The sequence below is a fragment of the Pantherophis guttatus genome, chromosome 5 (genome assembly GCF_059756535.1).
Source record: "Pantherophis guttatus breed Tessera chromosome 5, ASM5975653v1, whole genome shotgun sequence".
NCBI lineage: Eukaryota > Metazoa > Chordata > Lepidosauria > Squamata > Colubridae > Pantherophis > Pantherophis guttatus.
Genome location: NC_142067.1, coordinates 95,093,662 through 95,118,278, shown reverse-complemented (window position 1 = coordinate 95,118,278; position 24,617 = coordinate 95,093,662). Strand labels below are relative to the sequence as shown.

The window sequence follows — 24,617 nt, the reverse complement described above, 5'->3', positions numbered from 1 at the left end:
CTACCTTCCCGCCCCCCCTTTTTTATGGGGGGAGGGGCTTACGAACTGCTACCCTCTGGACACTTTGGACCCCCCCCCTCCCACCATATTCCACTCATGCCCTCGCTGGCGGGAGAGACTGAGCACCATTTGAAAGAACTGAGGGATTTTTTGTATCCCAACGGGGAGGATAGAACACTGTCCCTGTTAACTTCTTGTAACGGGACCGGCCGTCGTGAGAGGATGGTCGCCTCTGTTGGAGAAAAGAACATTGGACCTTCTCCCTGTCGTGAGAGGACAGTGGAGTCCAGATCTACAAATGGACATTTTGTGATTCTTATGCTCAGTTATCCCTTTGGACTATGATAGACCCCCGGACTGGCCTTTCTTTTCCCATCTTGGTTCAGTTGATGCTCCAAAAAGCCGACCTTCTCGTGCTGCGAGACTCCCCCCTCTCGCAGGCCTGGCCCCCCACATTATCGAGGGCCTATCTTGATGACGGGCTTTGGAACCCCGAGAGATGGCATGTAGCGAAGAGGGGGTTGAGGGGTTTTTTAGTTAAATTTTTAAAGAAAATTTTAAGGGGACCCGGGAGGGAGGGAGGGGGTTGTAAAAGCGGACCTGGGGGGGTCCAGATAGTGACTGAGCGGGATGATGGGTCGATTAGTTGCAGCAGGAGGGTCGCGAAAGGAAATTTAACCGGGGAGCAGGGGGAGGACAGGAAGGGCTGCGAAATTGAAATAATGAGTGGGAGGGGCAGGTATGACGGACGCAGGGGGTCATATCAAGTGTCGGGGGTGCGCATACGCTGTTTACGAGCGATTTCGCACTCCGTCCCCCAATGCGTGACTCGTGTCCTGGGTTGTGTAGAGTCTCAGGCCCAGGGTCCGCGGCTGATGTTGTGTAATGCCAGGTCGGTGGTTAATAAAGCCCCCCTCATTTGTGATCTTATTTTGGAGGGGGGTGCAGACCTGGCAGGTATTACGGAGACCTGGTTGGGCCAGGAGGGGGGGGTCCCCCTCGTTGAGATGTGCCCGCCAGGTTTCCGTGCATTTCATCAGCCAAGGGCCCAGGGGAGGGGTGGGGGAGTGGCGGTGATTATTAGGGAAAGTCTTTGTCCGAGGGAGACCACTGTTCCTCAGATAGCCGGATGTGAGTCCCTTTGTGTGAAGTGGGGCCGTGGGGTGCAGATGGGTTTGCTGACTACGTACCTGGCTCCCTGCCACGTGGCAGCGACCCTGCCCGAGCTACTCGACGTCATTGCTGGGGTGGCGGTTGATACCCCCAGACTTATTGTCATGGGGGATTTCAACCTTCCATCCGCGGGTGAGGCGTCAGAGGCGGTTCGGGAGTTCATGGCTTCCATGACGGCCATGGACCTGACCCAGTTAGTTCAAGGCCCAACTCACATAGGGGGACACACTCTGGACCTGATTTTTGTCTCTGGTCAGTGGTTGAATGATCTTGGTATAGGGGACCTAGATATTAAACCCTTGTCATGGACAGATCATTCGCTCCTCCAACTAGACTTTCCTACCGCCTTCCCCCGCCGCAGGGAGACGGAGCCAACTAGATGGTTCCGTCCCAGGCGCCTGATGGACCCCGAAAGGTTCCTGACGGAGCTTGGGCCATTCCCTGAGACCCTGACACACGACTCGACTGAAGAGCTGGTGGCCGCCTGGGAAAGGGCGGCCGCCGGAGCTTTGGACCGCGTCGTGCCTTTGCGGCCTCTGACCCGATGCCGATCTCAACTGGCTCCTTGGTTTTCTGAGGAGCTGAGAGAGATGAAGCGTCGGAAAAGACGCCTAGAGAGCATTTGGAGGACTAGTCAATCCGATTCCGACCGGACACAGGTGAGGTCTTATATCAAGACCTACCTAGTGGCGATAAAAGCGGCAAAGTCTAACCACTTTTCCGCTCTTATCGCATCTGCAGAGAACCGCCCAGCCGCCTTGTTTAGGGTGACCCACTCCCTTCTTTGGGGGGGAGTGCGGGAAGATCCCTTGCAGGGTCGTGCTGAGGATTTTGTGCAATTCCTGCATGATAAAGTCGCTCGGATTTGGGATGGCCTGGACTCCGACTGGATGAGTCCACGGGAGGAGATGAGGGCAGGTCTTGAGAATGTTATCTGGGAGGAGTTTGATCCTGTGACTCCCGAGGATGTGGACAGGGTCCTGGGTAAGACTAGTGCCGCCACGTGTTTATTGGACCCGTGTCCCTCCTGGTTGGTGCTGGCCTCCCGGGAGGTTACACGAGGCTGGCTCCAGGGGATCATAAGTGCTTCTTTGAGTGAGGGTGCCTTTCCTGCCGCCTTGAAAGAGGCGGTAGTGAGGCCCCTCCTCAAGAAGCCTTCCCTGGACCCGGCTGAATTAGCCAACTATCGTCCAGTCTCCAACCTTCGTTTTGTGGCGAAGGTTGTTGAGAGCGTGGTGGCACGACAACTTCCCCGGCACCTGGATGAAGCTATCTATCTGGACCCGTACCAGTCGGGCTTCAGGCAAGGGTACAGCACAGAAACGGCATTGGTCGCGTTGGTGGATGATCTCTGGAGGGCTCGGGACAGGGGTTGCTCCTCTGTCCTAGTCCTATTAGACCTCTCAGCGGCTTTTGATACCATCGACCATGGTATCATGCTGCAGCGGTTGGGGGGGTTAGGAATAGGGGGCACCGTTTTGCGGTGGTTCTCCTCCTTCCTCTCCGACCGCTCGCAGTTTGTGTTGGCAGGAGGACAGAGGTCGACCTCGAGGCATCTCGCATGGGGAGTGCCGCAAGGGTCGGTCCTCTCGCCTCTCCTGTTCAACATTTATGTGAAGCCGCTGGGTGAGATCATCCGTGGTTTTGGGGTGAAGTGTCATCTGTATGCTGACGATACGCAGCTGTACATCTCCACTCCAGACCACCCCAACGATGCCCTTGATGTGATGTCCCGCTGCCTGGAGGCCGTGCGGGCCTGGATGGGGAGGAACAGGCTCAGACTCAACCCCTCCAAGACCGAGTGGCTGTGGCTTCCGGCGCCCCGATATAGTCAGCAGGTGCCATCGCTGACTATTGGGGGTGAATCTTTGCCCCCCACAGAGAGGGCTCGCAATCTGGGTGTCCTCCTGGACGCACGGCTGTCTTTAGAAGAGCACATGACGGCCGTGGCCAGGGGGGCCTTTTATCAGGTTCACCTGATTCGCCAGTTGCAGCCCTTTCTGGATCGGGACACCTTGCGCATGGTCACTCATGCCCTTGTCACCTCCCGGTTGGACTACTGTAATGCTCTCTACATGGGGCTCCCCTTGAAGAGCATTCGGAGGCTCCAACTGGTCCAGAATGCGGCCGCGCGGGTGGTTATGGGTGCAACTCGTTGCGCCCACGTGACACCCCTCCTGCGCGAGCTGCATTGGCTCCCAGTGGTCTTCCGGGTGCGATTCAAGGTGTTGGTTACCACCTTTAAAGCGCTCCATGGCATAGGACCCGGGTACCTTCGAGACTGACTTCTGCCACCAATAGCCTCCCACCGACCAGTCTGCTCCCACAGAGAGGGTCTCCTCAGGGTGCCATCGGCCAAGTTAGGTCGGCTGGCGACACCCAGGGGGAGGGCCTTCTCTGTGGGAGCCCCAGCCCTGTGGAATGAACTGCCCCCGGAAATACGTAAGATCTCCGACCTCCGGGTGTTTCGCTGCGCTCTGAAGACCCTGTTGTTCCGCCAGGCCGGGCTATTAACATAACGTTTTAAATTGGGGTATTTTTAAATTCCTGGGATTTTAATTGGAGCCTAATTATTCAATGATTTTAAATTTTAACTGTTGTTTTTGTTTTTGTGTTTTTAAATAGGCTGTACACCGCCCTGAGTCCTTCGGGAGAAGGGCGGTATAGAAATAGAAATAATAAATAATAAATAATAAATAAATAATAAACCAACAACCAACAACCAAGACCAAATGCATAATTTGATATTATTTAATCTTTTTAACTTTTTAACTAAAATAAGATTTCAGAAAAGGCATTTGGTAATCATCACAAAAGGTTGCATCATCATCATCATCATCATCATCATCATCATCATTATCATCATGGTTTCAGCCAAAAGTTTAGACTGGATTTGGCATTTTTATCCACCTATCAAGTCCTTCCCAAGAATCTGGGATAGGCAGAAGTAGAAGTTTTGTTAAAGGTACTAGTGTTAAAGGTACTAGCAATATGTAAACTGTTCCAAGTAAAGCTACTTTTTGCAATTGACTGATAGGGATTTTTTCAATGCTGATGGTGTTCAACTGGTGCTCCATATATTTTAGGATTGCATGCAATCCAATTGGATTGCATCCAATTACAATTGGTACTATCTTTGCTTGCTTTTGCCACAGTTGCTGTACTTCTGTTTGCTGTTCTTTGTATTTTCTCCAGGTCTTTCTCTTCTATTCTGCTGTCTCCAAGTGTTCCTATCCAAACTTTATTTGTCTTTCCTCTTAACAATTGTTAAGTCTGGGTTGTTACTTTAATCCTTGCAAGTGCTTTATTCACATCATTCATTGTGGCAGCCATGTTTTGAATGGATCTGATAATTTTTAACAACAACCAAAATCCATTTCAATGGGAGAAACTGGAAGAAGTTATTTTTACTTTCAAACAGCAGAGGTTTTGAACAAATTCTGGCAGAAAGCGAGAGAAATTTTACACAAAAAAAAAATCAAAGAACTAGAACAAGTACATTAACCACACTAATGGTAGGTAAAGATGATAGTAGTTGCTGAGGTGCTCAAACTGACTTGTTTGATTAAAGAAAAAATAATATCTTTGTTTATTTATTTATATCTACCTCTCATAGAGTTCTTGCATAAAACAGAAAAAATGAACTTAAGGTCTATGTTTTTGATGATTAGATAGGATTAAGTGCTCCAATATGACTTTAAGAAAGAGGTAAACCTGCAATAGTTCTATAAAGAAGATCAGAAACCATTTCTCTAAATATCAGTTTAAGACCTGGTGACTTATAATTGGGCCATTAAGTTTCCTGACAGAAAGATGGCATGCACATAATTTCTACAATACAGTCTGTTACTGTTTGCAAAACCTGAAAAAGAATATGTGAATGAAAGTGTTTTTCTGCTCATTAATATCTCAGGATGAATTTGTCATCTCACATAGTTAATTTCAAGTCACTGGGAAGTAGAAAAATTCATGAAACCACTTTTGATTGTGAACTTTAATTCTGTTTTTGTTTTTCTTTATGCATCATTGACATTCCATTCTCTCTATATTTTTCCTTATCTCATGCTGGCCAAATTGATCAAAGGACTTTATTGTAATAGCAGGAGAAAATAGTTTTAGGTTTTTCATGTTAGCGTTTGGAATTCTCTGCAGATGCTTCAATAAACTGTTCAGCTGACCTCTTAATACATCAAAACACATTCTGTTTTCCCTGTAAGTACTTTAAATCCCTGGAAAAATTAAAACCCCCTCTAAAGATTGTAACATCTCTATGAAGTTTAAATGTAGCTGTATCAAAGCTATCACAACATAAAGCTGAAAGCAAAGAGTAAGGGATACATTTGAACTGTTTATTTAAAAGTCTACCATAGCTGTTTTACTACTGTAATGAGTAAAGAACAGCTATAACCAGATGTGATACGTTTGAAATGTATGATTTCAGTATTGGCAGTTCCATTATTTTTTTAAATTATGCTAATTGTGTTAATTTCATGTTGTTACTGCTTTCGTACATTACTGATCCTCAAAAAGTTTCATCTCACTAATGAATAATATTCTTATGGGAATAGAATGAAGGCTCTTTTGATGATGCATATTGTGCTAGTCCATATCACTATAGATTGGCATTATATGGTGGCATCATAGCGTCCATGAGAATTAGCCCAGCTAATGCCCTGATTTTCTTTTAGATAGAATATCACTCCTGGTTTTATTCATATTTGAAATAATCCCTGATTATAACAGACTTTCCACATAGGAAATTTCCTAAATACTGGAGACTATACATATGTGTTTCTTTTGCAAACATTTTGCAAGAGATTGGATGTGTGAGAATGCATTGACATAAGGGTTGGGGGAGGAGCTGCAAAAGTATATTTGCTGCAGGCACAACATGTTTGTTAGCTTAGTGGGAAAGGGAAATGGAATGGGAAATAGAACTGAGTGTGAGTTCTAGTTTAGAAAAATGTGATGGTTCTATCTACTTTTAAAGAGAGAGCAATAAATTTAGATGGAAAAGAGAAGATCCGAGTCCTCACTGAAACCAGTTTAAAAATACTGGAATAGACAAACACATGCTAGCTAGGTTTCTGAAAATGAATAAGTTTATGTAATATTAAAGGAGTCTCCTGAAGCTTTATAGTTCAATAGAAATGCATGGGTGTGAGCTAAGAGATCCCTGATTATCATTTCCTGAAGAAAGAAACAGAAGGAAACAAATTGTGGAGCACTGCCTAAACGACAATGAAAATGATTGGTTTAGAAGCCCTACTCAAATAATTATGTTATATTCAAGGATACAGATAGTTCTTGACTTATGACCACAATTAAGCCTGGAATTTAGATGGTCATTGTAGTTGTTAATATAGTAATGTACTAGTTTGCACTGATGCTTTTCCTTTCCCTTACTGGTGATGGGAGATAAGAGTTCAATCTTTTCATCAGGAAGACATTGTATGGTAGTTGTTTAGTGACATAGGTTTAGATGACATCAGTATGCTGTTCATACTCAACTTTCAATCTCAACACAGATCAAAAGGTGATGCCATCAAAGTGTTTTTGAGGTGCTTGTAGGTTTTTAGGTTTGGATGGGAAAGAACAGTTTGAACCTTAATCTCAACAAAAGAGGATGACTGGTCTACCTGTCCCTCACTGAACTGGATTGTAATTTAAGAGTTCTGAACTTGCAATTCCTGTTCAAAGAGCAGGTGGCAGCTTTTGCCTTTTTACAGCTCTACCTGTGTGCTTTTGGCAGGTATGACTCCTGGCATGGTTACTGGCTGGCTTCCAGGTGCTATTAAAGAAGCTGTCACCTTTAAAGTTTTCAGGACTTCATCAGAATCTCTTTGTACCTGCTTGATGAGACCACATAGGGTAGTCTCTCTCCACATCCCTCAATCTGCAGGGGTGCAGCAGATTGCAGCAGCAATACATGAAGTTTTATGAATTTAGACAGTGTATTTTGTTTTTCTTTGAACCTTAATTACAGGGGAGGAATTGTGAATGGATGGATGGATGGATGAATATGACTTCTGTCCCTTTCTTGCTGCCCCATATCTGAAATTGGTAGATCTTATAAAGAAAAAGAAATATACCCCATGTCAACATCCCTCTCATTTAGTTTGTCCATTGTTTTTTGTAATGTCAACTCTGCCTGCACTAACAAAAGCCCTACATTTTTTATGATGATATCTAGTATTGTCACATATTAGCCTGCTTACTGTCACATCCACATTGGGCAATATTTTAATAATATAATTTCTCAGTGAGGAATTTTTACCCATGGAGCTGTATTATTCTGTCCCAAGTTCCTCATTTCTGCAATATCTTTAGAGCGAACATCATGGGAACTGTTGTTGCTTAATTTAATTTAATGCCAGTACTTCATAAAGTTATATTTAGTTAATTTAGTATGTATATTCCTTAGTTAATTTATTATGCATATTTAGTATTCCTATTCCTCCAGCTCAGTAATTCTGATCTTTAGGAAACATTCGTTCACTTAAGAGATTGAAACTTATAGGATATCAAGAGTATGCCTGGAGTTTGGACCAGAAGCATCGCGGCGAGACAGTCGGGGATTAGCGGGCTCTGATGAGCGCTGTGAAATCCCGGGCTGACGAACTGCTGCAGAGGGGTCTTTGAACCAGATCTGTCCTGTAGGGACAGAGAAGAAAGTGAGGCACCTTGGAAGACCAAGAGGAACAGGCAAGTTCCTCAGAGATCAGAGGAAATTCTCTCTGATTCTGCAGCGGGGGGTGGTGGCCATTATGACCGCCAGTAAACTGGGGCAACCGGATTAAGCGATGTGCAGGAGCGGAGAATTGAACGGAATATTGCTGCTAGGTGTTTTGGATTTATTGAACGGAATTTGGAGAATTGAACGGAATATTGCTGCTAGGTGTTTTGGATTTAAAATACTTGGAAAACTTTAAAAAAAAAAACAAACCAAGAACCCAAAAAGATTCTTTTTCAATTTGGAAACTTTAAAAGGAATTTTTTTAAAAAAAATGAAGAAAAGCCTGTAATAGAAAGGACTGGTTAATGACTCTAAATTGAAACCTAATTGGAATGTAACATGGAATTTGGACTATATAAATCTGGACTGAATTTTAAATTGACTTGGTGTAAGTAAAAACTGTTAAAACGGACTGCAACCAAAATGGATGCCTTTTAAACTCGCCAGTTGTAAACGTGGATTGTAGAGAGCCATCTTCAGGAGGGGAAAAAAATCATTATAGCACTGAACTTTTTAGAAAGAACAAAATGGCGCTGGAACTGAAGGAAATGATGATAACGATGTACCTATATTGAAAATGGAAATAAGGGAATGGCTACAATGTTGCATGGAAAATTGAAACTTGATGACCACAAAATTGATTTAGGATACATTCAAACAGAAAGCTGAAATAATATTGGATTATTAATTAATTAGATATATTTAACTGGTCTTTATAAAAATGACATAAAAATATTATAAAAATGTTATAAAAATGTTGAAGCCTATTAGTTGGAAGAGCTGACAAAGAAAAAACTATTCAAGATTGGAACTAAGAAATTTAAGAAAATAATTGGTAATGGTATTATAAATTTAAGAAAATAATTGGGAATTGTATTATGCTCTATGAATGTAAATTTAGAGGTATTGGAATAAGATTGATACTTAATTGATTTTTTATTGAATATGTTTAATTATTGAAATCTATTATTTGGAATAGTTGATAAAAGAATCATTGGTGATTGGAAAAAGAGAATATAAGGTAATAATTGGGGATGGTATTATGTTATATGAATTTAAATTTAGGGGTTCAAATTTTAAGGAGGGAAAAGAAAAAATGAACTATATTAGGATGAGAACTTAAGATGAAGGGTAATATTGGTTTCTTAGAATTAGAAAGAATAAATGATATGAGAAAATGTATATATAAAATTGTGTTAAAATTGTGTTAAAGATGAACAAAAATTTGTATAAATCTAAAATTGGGCCAATATTCTGTTCAGAAAAGATGCATTTTATGTTTGTTTGTGTGTTTAAAAAATAAAAAAACTTTATTTTAAAAAAAAGAGTATGCCCATGATCTGTGTTCAGCATCGAGACATGTTCATGATATTCAGTTCCCATCCAGTCTGATCATTTATAGTACCATTATTAGTTTTGAGATGTTTTAGTGAATTAATATATTGTGTAATGCTTCAGTTTTTGAAAACTCTTCTCATATTCATACTATCATGTTATTCTATTTTGGAGGGGGGGGTTACCACTATTGGGGCCCTTTCCAGAAGTCTTATTTGTAAGTACCAATAATCAGATCTACACCTGAAGAGTTCAATTAGCTAATTTATTACTCAAGCGTACAATACAGGAATCTTCTCAAACTAGTGGTTTGCACCTGGATCAGACTAGATAAGGTTCAACAGACTAGATAAGGTTCAACAGCATTCAAAGGGAGGGGGGTCAGTTAGTTCTTCATTTGACTCCTCCCCCTCAGTCTCTCTTTGACATATTTTATAAAAGAAGTAAGTCCATCCTATTGCAGATGCTATAACTTATGAGGCACTATCCAATCACACAACTGAATTATACGTTTTTCTTCCCTGCTCTTTCTATATTCATCCCATAGATTACACCTTGTATCTTGGCTTCATTATCAATTTAAAAAAGATAAAGATTTCCCCTGTCTGATGATGTCCAAGTTTAATTCATCTGTTTCCTAGCCAAGGGAGATAATGTTGTCCAAAGATGGTTGTGTGGTGATGTCTATACACTGAGACACATGGAAAGCTGTTAACTTCCCACCAAAGTGGTATCTATTTATCTACTTGCATTTGCATGCTTTCAAACTGCTAGGCTGGCAGGAGTTGAATCAGTAGCAAATGCTAATCAATATAACTGCTAGCTTGTTCTATAACAAAATATGTGCTACAAATGTAATCAGTATCATATGAAATGCTCCCTTGTGCTAGGTATTTATCCATTACTATGCATGTTTAACACTCTGCCAATTCATAAAGATTTTCTTAGCAATGCTAGCTAATTTGAAAACCCTGATTTTTATTTATTTCTGTATTTCTTTTGCTTACTTGTATTCTGCCATCTGTCACATAGTGGTGATCAGCTGGACTCATTTTTTTAATTATCCTCCATTATTTTCATAACTTGAAATTGTACCAAGATAATCCTCAGATTGTGGCTACTGTTTTAGTAAGAAGTAGCAAAAATAATGCAATTGTGCTAATACTTCTAAATGTATGTTCTATGCCAGTGATGGCTAACCTTTTCTGGACTGAGTGCCCAAAGCGTTGCGCCCGAGCCCCCAAAATGCAATGTGCGTGTGGCCCACTGCATGTGCCCCGCCTCCCACGCAGGGGTGTGCAGGTCCCTGCACCCCATGCATGTATGCGTGCCCCCCCAAGCACCCCACCCCACACATCCATGCACAGTCCTCCCACACCCACCCCGCCCCATGTGCATGCACAGCAGAGACTTGAAAACCAGCTGGCCGGTGGGAGATGCACGCGCATGCACAGCGGAGCTGAATTGGGGTGATAGCTCATGTGCCATCAGAGAGGGCGCTGCGTGCCACCTCTGGCACACGTGCCATAGGTTCACCATCACGGTTCTATGCAGTGGGTGAAGTTACTATTGTTATTTATATTTATACGTCATATTTCTAAGCCACCCATCTTTCTCATGAGGGGCTCTAGGCTGTGTGTTTAGACTATAATGATCCTGACCTTGATGTATCTTAATTCTTCCTTTCATATTCTATTTACATTATCCCATTCTAAGAGGCAGCCATTCATATTCATTTCCTTCTTGTATTTGTCATCTGACAAGTTAAAACAAACTGCATTTATCTTATTGGCAATTCAGGAATTAGAATCTACAATTCTTGGGGAAAAGAAGGTTAAGCAGACTAAGACTGCGCCCTGAGTACAGTAATCACATCATCTCAGCTTGTCTGTGCCAGGCCATTTTTCAGACAATTGTTTTATTACACAGTCCATTGCTTTTGTTTAAGCACCTGCTGTAACTCCTAAATTGATGCTGAGATGCAACTTAGTCATCTCACAAATGACTAGCCAAATACCTTCAACAATTTGACAAAATATTTAGAGGCACAATACCAGCTTCTTTTTATTAGATACATACATACATGATTTCCCTTCAGGGTAAAGAACATTATGCATAGCATAGAAAATGAGCAATAAATTCTAAGCCAAATAAATTAAAGGCATGACAACAGAAAACTAAAAGAACTATAGTTAAAACTATTTACAGCAACACCATTTACTATACTTTCTGGGGCTTTCTGGTCTTGTGAATGATCCTTGCTTCCACTATGTCCATAAATTACATCATACATTGCTTTTGTTCTTTAAACTTCTCATTGCACTTTTTCTGAGGTTCTCATCAATTCCATCCATCCATCCATCCATCCATGAATAACTTTTTCGGTTTTCCACCATTCATTCTTCCATCATATATTTATTTTGTGGCTCAATCCTCATTCATTTATTTTGTATTCAATCCACATAAATTCAGCATCCATTTATTACTGATCCCATCTTTTCTTGTAATATTTAAATATCATGTTTCTTTTTATCTCCTGATATACCCAACTCTCACTTCCATATAACAAAAGAACTGAAATACACTCTTATACACAGCTATTTTTGCATATTTTTGGGGGGCAAAGATTTTTTACTTTCCAAATCACATACTCTCACTAGCTTTCTATCAGTATTTGCATGTCTTAAAATGTCTCAATTTCTTGTCTTTAATAAACATTCTGCAAAAATACACTAAATGTCATTGTCATATTGGATTAGGATCAGAAAGACCCAGGTTCAAGTCTAACCTGAGCCTGTAACCTGGATAACTGAGCCAGTAACTCTCTGTCTGTCTTGAGTTCCTAAAGGAAAAAGCACTATATAAAAATTGTCTACTTTCTCTGGTATTTTCCCATTTATGTATAATTTGCAGTTTTCTGTCTATTAGCCCTATGAAATATAACTACCTTGATTTTCAGGCATTAATTTTTGGAGCCATACTCCTTACTGCATCATTGTATCTAATATTCATTGCAAATTGTTCAGTTTCTAAGCATCATCTATGAAGGCATTCGGTAATTTTTATAGCATCCAATAAAATAAAAGATTGCATTTTGGTGGAAAATAAAACTATGAAAGAAGGATTCAGTGTGATGTACAGATAGTCCTTGACTTATGACCACATTTGAGCCCAAAATTTATGATGTTAAGTGAGACATTTGTTAAGTGAGTTTTATGACCATTCTTGTCACAGTTGATGAGTTAATAACCCAGTTATTAAGAGAATCTGGCTTCTCCATTGATTTTGCTCGTCAAAAGGTTGCAAAAGGAGATCACATGACCTTGGGGCACAGCAACAGTCATAAATATGAACCAGTTGCCAAGCATCTAAATTTTGATCATATGGTCATGGTGATACTACAAAGGTTGTAAGTGTGAAAAATGATCATAAGTCACTTTTTTCAGTGCCATTGTAACTCTGAATGGTCACTGACTGAACTGCTGTAAGTCAAGGACTACCTGGTATATAACATACTGTTTTGTCATTACCTATGAACTGAGTCAGCTATCTTATATTCACTAATAATAGAAGAAATTAGTGAAAAACAAATGAACAATGGCTTAAATAACTAGTTGCTGCAAAGGACACTTTATTTGTTTATTACATTTATACCCAGCCTATCAATTACTTGATAATCAGGACAGCTTACAACCGTTCAAAGAATTCAAATTGTAAGACAGAACAAGAACATACAAAAAACATACAAAAGTAATCAAAAAATCAATGCAATTCAATTAACAATTAAAGAATCAAACCAATTCAATTAACAGATCAATTATTAATTAAAAGGTTGCCTGAAAACTTGTGCTTTCATTAAACTTATAAATATTGGCAGAGTGAGAGCCAAAATGTATTCAGATATCACCCAGCTCCAAAGCTCTCCCACTGATCTGTTGTATGTGTTAAAAGCAGTGGTGGGATTCAGCCAGTTCACACCACTTCGGGAGAACCAGGTTGTTAACTTTCTGAGCAGTTTGGTGAACTGGTTGTTGGAAGAAATCATTAGGGCAGAGAACGGTTGTTAAATTATTTGAATCCCACCACTGGTTAAAGAGTGTAGGAAATCAAACCTTGTGTCAAAGAGTAATCTCTTAGCATCACCTTCAGGTTCGGCTGAGCCGCTGCAAAACAATGTCCCCCATATTCAGTCCTTCCAATTATTTCAGAAGGGTGTAATGATCATTGGTATCAAATGATCTCTCCTGGAGAGATCCAGGAGATTTAATGCAGTGCTCCTCCCATTTACTTTCAAACATAAAGCATCACCAAGGCAACTAATCTAATCTCACTATCATATTCTGGACAAAAAGCTAATTGAAAAGGATCCAGAAAATCTATATATTTTCTATAATTTCCTGCCATGTTATCTTTTTTTCCCCAAGAAATTTTCATGCAGTTTTATTATTCCTTTTTTCTTTCTTTCTGTTTCTAGTGCTGCTACCTTTCCTTTAGTCCGTCTCTATCCAAACTGTTCCATCTCTATTTTTACAGCTTACAGGAATATGTATATATAGTTGTAGGCAGGTATATGGTTGGTATATGCAAGAAGAAGCTACCAGTTATTTTTCTAAACATGACAGTTTCTTTTATGAGCAGTTAATTTCGATCCTTTCTTGTCTTGGTTTTGCAATTTTAGAGTGATTGTATCAGTGGTGAAATTCAAATTTTTTTACTAACGGTTCTGTGGGCGTAGCTTGTTGGGCATGGTGTGGCTTGGTGGGCGTGGCAGGGGAAGGATACTGCAAAATCTCCATTCCCTCCCCACTCCTGATGGAAAGATATTGCAAAATCTCCATTCCTACCCCACTCTGGGGCCAGCCAGAGGTGGTATTCGCCGGTTCTCCAAACTACTCAAAATTTCCGCTACCGCTTCTCCAGAACCTGTCAGAACCTGCTGAATTTCACCCCTGGATGGTATATACATTCTGCTATATGCACACATTGGGGATCAGACAAGAATGGATTTCTAAATTGGTTTCAATTACAGCTAGGAACTCTAGGTTGATATGGTAAGAAAACTGGGCATTGTCATACTTTGGTATGTGTGCGTACATACATGCATATGTGCACGCATGTGCACACCCACATTTCTGTATCCTTTTTTGTAGGGATTAAATTTAGAATCATGTTCCTTTTGAATACATATATCACTGTTTTTCAATCGTGGCTACTCTAAGATGTGTGGACTTCATGGTGGCTGAGGAATTCTAGAAGTTGAAGTCCATACATCTTAAGAGTTACCAAGATTAAGAAACACTGACATACACAATTAATTAGCAGTAGGCAAGCTCTGATGGCTGTGGAGTTATGAAACATGCTTTTGGGGAAGTTGTAATGGAATGCATGGATGATCTTAGGGAATGAGAGGGAAAAGAAGAAGGAAGCAAATAGGTAAGAGAAGCAGAAGCCCCTACTGCAGGGCTGTTAAACTCCCAGCCTGTGGGCTGGATGTGTCATGTGCTGACCATGCCGACGCCCAGTTTAGCGAAGGGGGGGAAAGTCCTGGTATGTCGCGTGATGCCGTTGTGACGATGTGAGTTTGACACCCCTGCCCTAGTGGCGTAATGGTGAGAGAAAGAATCTTAGGAAGGACCTGCCCTATTGGATCAAGTAATTAAAAGTGGCTCCAGGAAGTTTGTACTTTGAGACTTGCAAGATTCTGCTACAATAAAGTAAAATCACTTCATCTAATTGTGTTTCTTATCTGGTTTACCGGAGAGGCCTAATAGAAGGTGAGATAATGCAAAATGGGTGGAATCGTTTTTTCATACATATTGGTACAGCTGGAATTTTTGTTATTAAAAAAATGAATATGTTGACAACAAAACTGCCACAAAATCCTTTGTTTTAGAATTTAGAATTTCAAGTTTAAAATATATTAATACCTTATAATATTATATTTTTGAAATTTCTCTCTTTTTTTTCTAAGGAAATGACCCACACTTGGCCTCCACCACTTTCTGCTATCCACACACCTGGCAAAGTGGAACAAAACAAGTTTCTGTTCACAAACAAGGTAAATTGCTTTAGCCCAATCATCATTTTCCTCTATTTTGACAAGGAACGCTTTGCTATAATTTTTGGACAGGCAGTTTTATCAAAAGTGTTTAAATAAAAACATCTTGTTTAATGGCTATATTTTACATTTTATTGTGAATATAAACAAATGCTTTGTGAAATCAAGGAAATAAAATATATTATCAGAGTTTTTTATGGACTTTGCCATGATATGTGTGGTAGCATTGGTGAGAGTTCTGCTAGGATCCATTTTTCTCTAGTAAAACTCTGCAGAGTTTGTAGATAAGAAATCTATAGCACAAAGAATAGATAGTTCTGAAAATCCAGTAAAAGAGAATATATGTTGCTCATGAAACATCTGCAAGCAACCAAGCTCAGATACCAGAAGGACTCCACATTTCTGAAAATTCTTACATATTGTGAATAGGAACTTGGTTGCTCCCAATTATATTAATAAAATTTTCCTGGAACCAACTTGTTACTGCTTTCCAGCCGGCAGCTCTGGAAATAGCAATAGCAATAGCACTTAGATTTATATACCGCTTCATAGTGCTTTACAGCCCTCTCTAAGCGGTTTACAGAGTCAGCATATTGCCCCCAACAATCTGGGTCCTCATTTTACCCACCTTGGAAGAATGGAAGGCCGAGTCAACCTTGAGCCGGTGAGATTCGATTTGCTGAACTGCAGCTAGCAGTCAGCCGAACTAGTCTGCAGTACTGCACTCTAACAACTGCGCCACCTCGGCTCTCAAATCTCTAATGTTTCTTCTCCAGTCTTAGCTTCCAAGACCTGCTGGGTCAATGAGGCATTTTTTATATTTAGATAGATGAAGATAAAGGTATTAATAGGAGCAAAGATAAGGAATACTTCTCTTTTTAAAAGTATATACAGTATTACAGGTATTCTTAAAATAGAGATCTTACTTCTCTGTTTTTTATGTAAAAAGTACAAATTGGAGATAATTCTCTTCAGAAAAATAATTGAAACTGCATAAAAGAACAGAGAAAAGAAATGTATGTCAAAACTTTTTCTATTAGAAGAAATTGTTTGTGAAACTGTGTATATTAGTAAGTTGTAAATTTTAACAATTTCTTTAAAGTTCTTCAGTAGGAAAGGATTTTTGTATCTGTTTAAGAAAAATCTTGAAGTACTCAAAGCAAATGAGATTCCTTGCTGTTCAGACATCTCTTGCACATCACTCGTACAGTCTATGGACTTACTTATTTGTATTCTTGATATTCTGACTTCATTCTTTCTGAAAGATTTAACTCTTGTTTTGTGTTCCCTAAAGAGAGCGACAGAGTATTCATTAAATACATAAACATTAAATTTTGAGTTTAAATACTTCATCATTTTTAACTGAGGTGGTTTAAAAAGAACATTTAATGGTTTCTTATTTTTTTTTACAAATTATGGTTAGCTTTTGTTCATTGAATTATTTCACTTAAGAGAGCTGTACATTTTTGAGAAAAGCATTTAACCTTCTTAATGTTTTGAAAAATTACCTGGTGATGGGTCATCCTATCAGGAACCAACTGAAACTGTTAAGCAACTGCAAGAGGCACTGTACATAAACATATTTGTTAAACTAATATTAGAAAAATATTACTGCATATTAGAAAAATATATGTAAGTACAGATTAAGTTATTGTCTGTGTGTCAATATAAAATCACGTTAATTTAGAGAAGACTATTTTGTCATATCTGCATTAGTTCCTGTACTTTTTCCATTTCCTATAAAGGGAATTCAGTGTTTATGGATAAAATAAGAAGGGTCTTTGAAATGAAAAGTCTGTAAATGGAAGATCTGGGTCATCTGTCCCCACAGGTTCTGCCTACTTATTCAGAATCTGATTTGAAAGAGCCTTAGTTAGACTCGTAATATGAGTACTTCAGCTTTGGCTCACTCAAGAATTGTCTGATATATGACACGTCATACAACGTTCATTTAATTCTCAACAATGTTGTTGAGCCACTATTGTTATACATTGATTTAATTTGAGCAGATGTTTCCTTTTTTCACTTGTCAAATGTAATGAACCATGCCAACAGAGTCATCTGAAGAGATGGTCCATTCTATTGCAGTCAATGGAGAATTTAGAGTACACAGCATATAAAGAGTAGGCATTTTACATCAGTGTGACCTTAAATTCTTAGTCTTGGGTTTTGTATCTGTCTCATATAACAGTAAATACTCAATGTAACATATTTCACTATCTAACCCTCATGGAGGCTCAGGTATATTATACTACATTTTCCTTACAGAATAGTTCCAATAAACGTTCATGTGGACGTTCATATCTCGTTCCAATAAATAGCAATATAATTTACTTATGGTCTTGCCCTCCCTGCTTAATAAAATCTTATCTAATTGTGATAATTCTTGATACCCCATTCCTTTTTGTCTTTGCTGAATTTAGATTGTATTTGGAGCTATGCCCACAATTCCAATTCAATTCCTTCTTCCTTTAAAATGTTTCTCACTTTCAATTCTCTTCTCTCATTCATAATAACTTTATAGGTGACAACCCTCCCTAATTTAGTAAAATTTGGATGAGTATACATTTCCGAAGTTGACACCCAGTTGGGAATTTCCATATAATTACTTCTTTTTGTCTTAATACAGATATCTAATAGAGCCCTCCTAATATAATGCCTCCGGAAGTACTGATGGACCTTATGCTTTTCCTACCATAAAATAGCATGCCATCCTGTCTGTAAATCATGGCCTTCTAACCCCAATAGTCTTATATTTTTGAGATGCATCCATTCACTTATCCATACCAAAGCTGCTGCTGATAATATTTTCCCCAATCTGGCAAATCGAACCCCCCTCTTTCTCTAGCATCTTGTAATAACTTTAATCTAATTCTCGGTTTTTTTGACCTCTGGGATTTCTTGATGATTCTACATTTCTATGGAGTTCTCTTTACTCCAGTGTTAGATTTGAATAAATTTTGGTTAGTTTGTGGGTTCAAAAAATGCAGCTCTACTCCATCATACCTGTTAACCATGCAATCATAAAGCAAAGTAGAGGTATCCTTGTTGCACTGGACTTGTCTGATTGGTATATTACTGAATTGGAGAGAGGGAGAGAGGGGGTGGAGAGGGACGGGGAGGGAGAGAGAGAGAGAGATCATAAAAAGAGCAGTCACTGCTCAACTTCATACTAGAGTTTAGAAATAAATCACAGCTCTTCAGATACTTACTCCACACTTGGCCTCTTTGATAGAAGGCTCTCAGATAGAACTCATCTAGATAAAAATTACTGTCATGAATGAAGTTTTAAAAACAACAGCTTATCATCTACTGCAGCACAAAGATAAGAGTTTTTATGTAGGTCTATAGGGAAATATAGATGGGTCTATGACAATTCGCCACGGCCAACTCTCTGCAGGACAATTCGCCAACTAGCCACAGGACAACTCACTGCAGGACAAGAGTTATACTAATATCAAAGAAATAATGGAATAGAATAATTGAAGAAAGGATGCAAAAGGAGGGACAGAATGAAATGTGAATGGCAAAAATTAAAATATTTTTTTATTTATTTTAAATAATTAAATAGAATTGTTAAATTGCCCCTCAGCGGGTTGTCCCATGGAAACTGGCCATGGCGAGTTGTCCTGCAGTGAGTTGGTCATGGCGAGTTGGCCCATTCCGGACATAGGCAGTATTTGCTCTTCTGAATTGACAAAAATATGTCTGATCTCTTGACGGCCTTTGATAAATAAGGTATATTTACAAAATTATTCTCTCTGCAGAGAAACAGTGGTACCTGCCTTGCTAGTCTCAGCTCTTTCAAGCAGATGCTTATCTATAAGATTTATAATCAACTTAGTCACACACATATACTGCTTTCATTCTTTGGCAGCTCCACTTTATAAGAAATTTCAACATATTTATCTCTGTTCATTAGTGATGTGAACTAATCACATCTAGATAATTAGCTTTTTAAATTTGTGTTTAAACGTATCTTGATCTATCCTTCAAGCATTCTGAAGCACCTGTATTTTATTTAGTTATTACAGTGTCTGTTTAAAATTTACATTATGTTAGTGGGCAATTAGAATACTATAGCCTTTCCTATATGTAAGCAAATTAATTTGATGTACAGTAAGAAGGGACATAAAATTTAAATAGCTACATGTAGAATTCATGTTCATCATATTGTATATCTTTAAAACAAAAGTCCAGCTAGCAAATTAATTGTTTCCTGGATATGTCATTTGTACTGCTGATTTCATCTCCTAGTTCAGTCTCCATTTGTTGTTCTGCTGAATTACTTTAAAAATGTATGTAGATAGAGCCTTACTTACAATATATAAAAAATAAAGATGAATATGGCATTGAAATTCTACCAAAACAATTAGATAAAATATTGATTGGCCCAGATGAAAAATTAATAACCAAAATTTATAATTATTTATTAGAATTCGACAGAGCTGAAGACATAGTAAAAGGAGCTATGATAGCCTGGGATAGAAATATTGGGCATAATATCGAACTAGAGGATTGGGAAATAATTTGGAACAAAAATTATAAACTAGCCAGATCAGCAAAAGTACAAAGAAAATCAATATAAAATGTTTTACCATTGGTATTTGGTACCTTCTAGATTGGCAAAAATATATCCAATTTTAAACCCCAATTGTTGGAAATGTGGACAAAAATAAGATACCTTCTTTCATACATGGTGATTATGCTCCAAAACAAAAAAATATTGGATGAAAATACATAGCTGATACAGGAAGCAACAGGCTTCCAGATAGAATACACACCAGAACTGTTTCTTCTGGGAATAATGAAAAGGAAATATTTATTTATTTATTTTTATTAAATTTGTATACCGCCCTTCTCGCTGGACTCAGGGCGGTGCACAGCCAAAAATAAAAAACATTCCAATACAAAATTTAAAATTTTTAAAAGAATTACACAACCTTGGCCCAAAATTTAAAACATCCCAACTAAAACCCATAGACAATTAAAAATCTAACATCTCAAAAGGGGGGGGTTACGCCAGCACTGCTTGGTGGAAAAGAAAAGTTTTTAGGCACGGCGAAAAGCCCGGAGATCTGGTATCATGCGTATCTCCGGGGGCAAATCGTTCCAGAGGGCAGGTGCTACCACAGAAAAGGCCCTCCCCCTGGAGGTCACCAGCTGACACTGCCTGGCTGACGGCATCCTGAGGAGTCCCTCTCTGTGGGAGCGTACTGGCCAGTGGGAGGCTATCGGCGGCAGAAGGCGGTCCCGCAAATACCCAGGTCCTATGCCATGGAGCGCTTTAAAGATGGTAACCAACACCTTGAAGTGCACCCGGAAGACCACCGGTAGCCAATGCAGCTCATGCAGGAGGGGCATCACATGGGAGCGTCCCCTCGCTCCCATAATCCCCCACGCGGCCGCATTCTGCACCAGTTGGAGCCTCCGGGTGCTCTTTAAGGGGAGCCCCATGTAGAGAGCATTGCAGTAGTTGAGGCAGGAAGTGATTAGTGCCTGAGTGACTGTGTGTAAGGAGTCCCGATCCAGAAAGGGACGCAACTGGCGAATCAGGTGAACCTGATGAAAAGCCCCCCTGACCACGGCCGTCATATGCTCTTCTAAAGACAGCCGTGCATCCAGGAGGATGTCCAAGTTGCGAGTCCTCTCCGTGGGGGCCAGTAACTCTCCCCCAATAGCCAGCGATGGCACCAGCTGGCTATATCAGGACGCCACAGCCACTCGGTCTTGAAAGGGTTGAGTCGAAGCCTGTTAATCCCCATCCAGATCCGCACGGCCTCCAGGCACCGGGACATTACTTCAAACAACAACATATATTACTCTACATATGACAATGGTGGCAAGATTGGCATTTGTGCAATGTTGGAGAAGCTCAAATATACCCTCTGAAGATTTAATAATTAGAAAAGTATTGGATTGCGCTGAGATGGACAAAATGACACCTGAATTGAAAGGACTGATGGATTCGGATTTTTACGTAATATGGGAGAAATGGTATAATTGGACTGAAAATAGAAAAAAGGGAAAATAACAGATAGTAGATTTAGTAAAATTATATAGCGTATAGGAGAACACTAGTGTGATGATATGTAAATGGTCACAGTCATGCACAAGAGTTGAATAAGAATTGTTAAATTATTAAAATTCAATAAAACTCAATTTTAAAAAATGTATGTGGATAGCACAGGACTCTAAACAGATAGACTATGTATAAACAATATTATGGAAGAAGAACAAGTTCTATCAGACAAAACTGAAATTTATTTGAATATGGATTTAAAAATGACAAGCTTTTGGAATCATCTGGAAAAAGATAACAAACTGGATGTGCAAATGAAACTTGTTTAATAACTATATACTAATAATTAATGTCTTAATAATTAAAAGGGACACCCAAATAACAAACCAGAAAAGTAAGTTGGATAACTTTCCTACATTGGATTTACAAAAAAGACTTGGTAAACTTTTGTGAGAAGAGACAAAGAACAAAGGAAAAGAAATCAAGTTCTAGGACATTATTTGAAGAGATTGCAGGTAGTCTGTAATTCCAACCATTACAAAACATTGTACTCTCCTACTATAGTCACATGATTGCAATCTGGGTGCTTGGTAATCTATTCACACTTACAGTTGGGTTGCCAAGTGTTCCACAATCATGTGATCTCCATTTAACCATAGGTGAGAGATGAGATATGGGAAGAAGAGATCATTTGTGGTATTATAGAAGTTGATAAATTGCTATAATTGTTTATATTTATGATGAAGGAGGGGTATTCTTTATAGTTTTTTTCTTTTTTCTTTACTATATTCTTATTTTTCTTTGTTTTCTATTTTTCTTCACATTCTTTTTTTCCTGCACTTTTTCTTTTAGTTTGTATTAGCTTTTATCTAATAGTAGGTGGTGCTCAGTGGCTAAGACAGAGCTTGTCGATCAGAAAGGTTGGCGGTTCGAATCCTAGTAGAGGTTTCCTGCGTGAGCAGGGGTTTGGACTAAATGACCTCCAAGGTCCCTTCCAACTCTGTTACTGTTACCTTGTTTAATAAAATATTGAAAAGAAGAGTTCCTAAAATTGTCACTTTTACTGTGAAAAACATTTACCTTATGTAACTAGAGTTACATAAGAGTTATGTAATTAACTCTTCTTAATTTTAATTGTTTTTATATTTATCTTTTCATTGTTTGTAAGCCACCCAGAGTTGCCTTATCAGTAAGATTGATGGTATATAAACACACACACTATTTTAATTACCAGCTATTTGTTAACTTATACTTTACTGTAAAGGATAACAAATATTTTGCTTTTTATTTTGCTTTCTGTTTTCAGAGGTATTTAAAAACAAATCTCAGGAAATGCAAATCTCTCTCTCCCTTCCTCCCTCCCTCCCTCCCTCTCTCTCTCAAGTATATTTAATTAATTAATTTGTTTGCTTCCCATCTCACTTAAGGTGAGTCTGGATGGCCTACAACATCAAAACTGCAAAAACATATGCCAATATATAAAATTAAAATACAACTAAAACTATAATAAAAGATGGGGAGAAAATATACCGGGAGGGAGGTGGGAGCTGTTGTTAGTTGATCAACCAGCTCCAGTTTGGAACTCCCTCATTAGGGCCTAAAGCCACCTGGCAGAGCCAGGCCTTCAGGCTCTTGTGGAAAGTCAGGAGGGTGGGACCCAATCTTACCTCAGGGGATAAGATGTTCCAAAGGGCCGGGGCCAAAGCAGAGAAGGCTCTTCTCACCCCAACCCTGCCAGCCGGAATTCCTTGCCTGATCTTCAGAATGTATTCTCAGCCAGAAGACAATATGCACTTTTATGCAAGAATGGATACTTTTTTGGTGGCTGGAAATTACATTTAATAATGAAGTGAGCAACAGGAAAATATAAAGTGGATGAAGTTGTACAGGTGATTTTGAACAACTGAGATTAGAAGGAAATGAGAAAAAAAATTCCATCTTTGGGAAAAATAGCTCCTTAATTTTTTTGAATTTCTCTTAGAAATTTTAAATATAAGTACTTCCCGGATTGTTTTTTACTTAAAATAAAGCCATTTTAAAAATGATATGTAATTATTTTTATATTTATTTATTTATTGGATTTGTATGCCACCCTTCTCCCAAAGGACTTAGGGCAGCTCACAACAATAAGAAACAGAAAATACAAAAGTTAAAAGACAAATTAAAGCAGAATATCCAATAAATAAGGTTAAATGTGGGAATACAAATTCAAATTTAAGATTTAAGAATTTAAAAAGCTACAAAATCAGTTTAGAGTCAACCCAGGCCCGCCCATTGGAAGAGCCAGGTCTTCAAGGCCCGGCAGAAGGTTCGGAGGTCGGGGATTATCCGGAGCTCCAGGGGTAACGTATTCCAGAGGGTAGGAACTCCCACAGAGAAGGCTCTCCCCCTAGGGTCACCAGTCGACATTGTGTAGCCGAACGTACCCTGAGGAGGCCAAATCTGTTGGAGCAAACCAGGCGATGGAAGGCTACCGGTGGCAGGAGGTGGTCTTGCAAGTACTCTAGTCCTAGGCCATGTAGGCTTTAAAGGTGATCACCAGCACCTTGAATTGCACTCGGAAGACAACCGGGAGTCAATGCAGACCGCGAAGGAGTGGTGTGACATGGGAGTACCGAGGTACCCCCATGACAACCCGCGCGGCTGCATTCTGCACCAGTTGAAGTCTCTGAGTGCTCCTCAAGGGCAGCCCCATGTAAAGTGCATTGCAGTAGTCCAAACAAGAGGTGATGAGGGCATGAGCAACTGTGAGTAAGGCATCTCGGTCCAGAAAGGGGCGCAATTGGCGAACCAGGTGCACCTGGACAAAGGTCCCCCTGGCTACGGCAGTCAAATGATCTTCCAAGCTAAGCCGTGGGTCTAGGAGGACTCCCAAATTGCGTACCTTCTCTGAGGGGGTCAACACCTCCCCCCCTAGGGATAGCGATGGAACATAGTGGACAAAATGGGGTGCCGGTAACCACAGTCACTCGGTCTTGTCGGGGTTGAGTCTAAGTCTGTTTGTCCCATCCAGACCCGTACAGCCTCCAAGCACCGGGACATCACTTCAAGGGCATGATTTCTTATATAAGAAATGAACAATGAATTACTAAATACGAACCTAGTTTACTGTCTCCCATGCAAGTAATACATCTTAGTAAATTCTGTTGGATGAGAAAATTTGAAAGCCATATATACCTGTAACATATTTCAATCCCTGTTCTTCTAGAGGGAGATCTAGGTATTTAAACATCTAGATAAAGATCTGTAGTTAAGACTGATACAGATAAAACAGAAATCATAAAATGAGTACA

The 24,617-nt window shown here is 39.6% G+C and overlaps 1 protein-coding gene across 3 annotated transcripts in view; it reads left to right on the top strand.

Annotated features, from left to right (window-relative positions):
- AFF3 (ALF transcription elongation factor 3) overlaps positions 1–24,617 on the top strand; it is a 236,633-nt gene that overhangs the window by 98,420 nt on the left and 113,596 nt on the right. For all 3 annotated transcript variants that reach the window (XM_087871491.1, XM_087871492.1, XM_060686638.2), the window contains exon 5: positions 15,216–15,302. In XM_087871491.1, the coding sequence (XP_087727617.1) occupies positions 15,216–15,302 (87 nt within the window). The remainder of the gene's footprint in view (positions 1–15,215; positions 15,303–24,617) is intronic.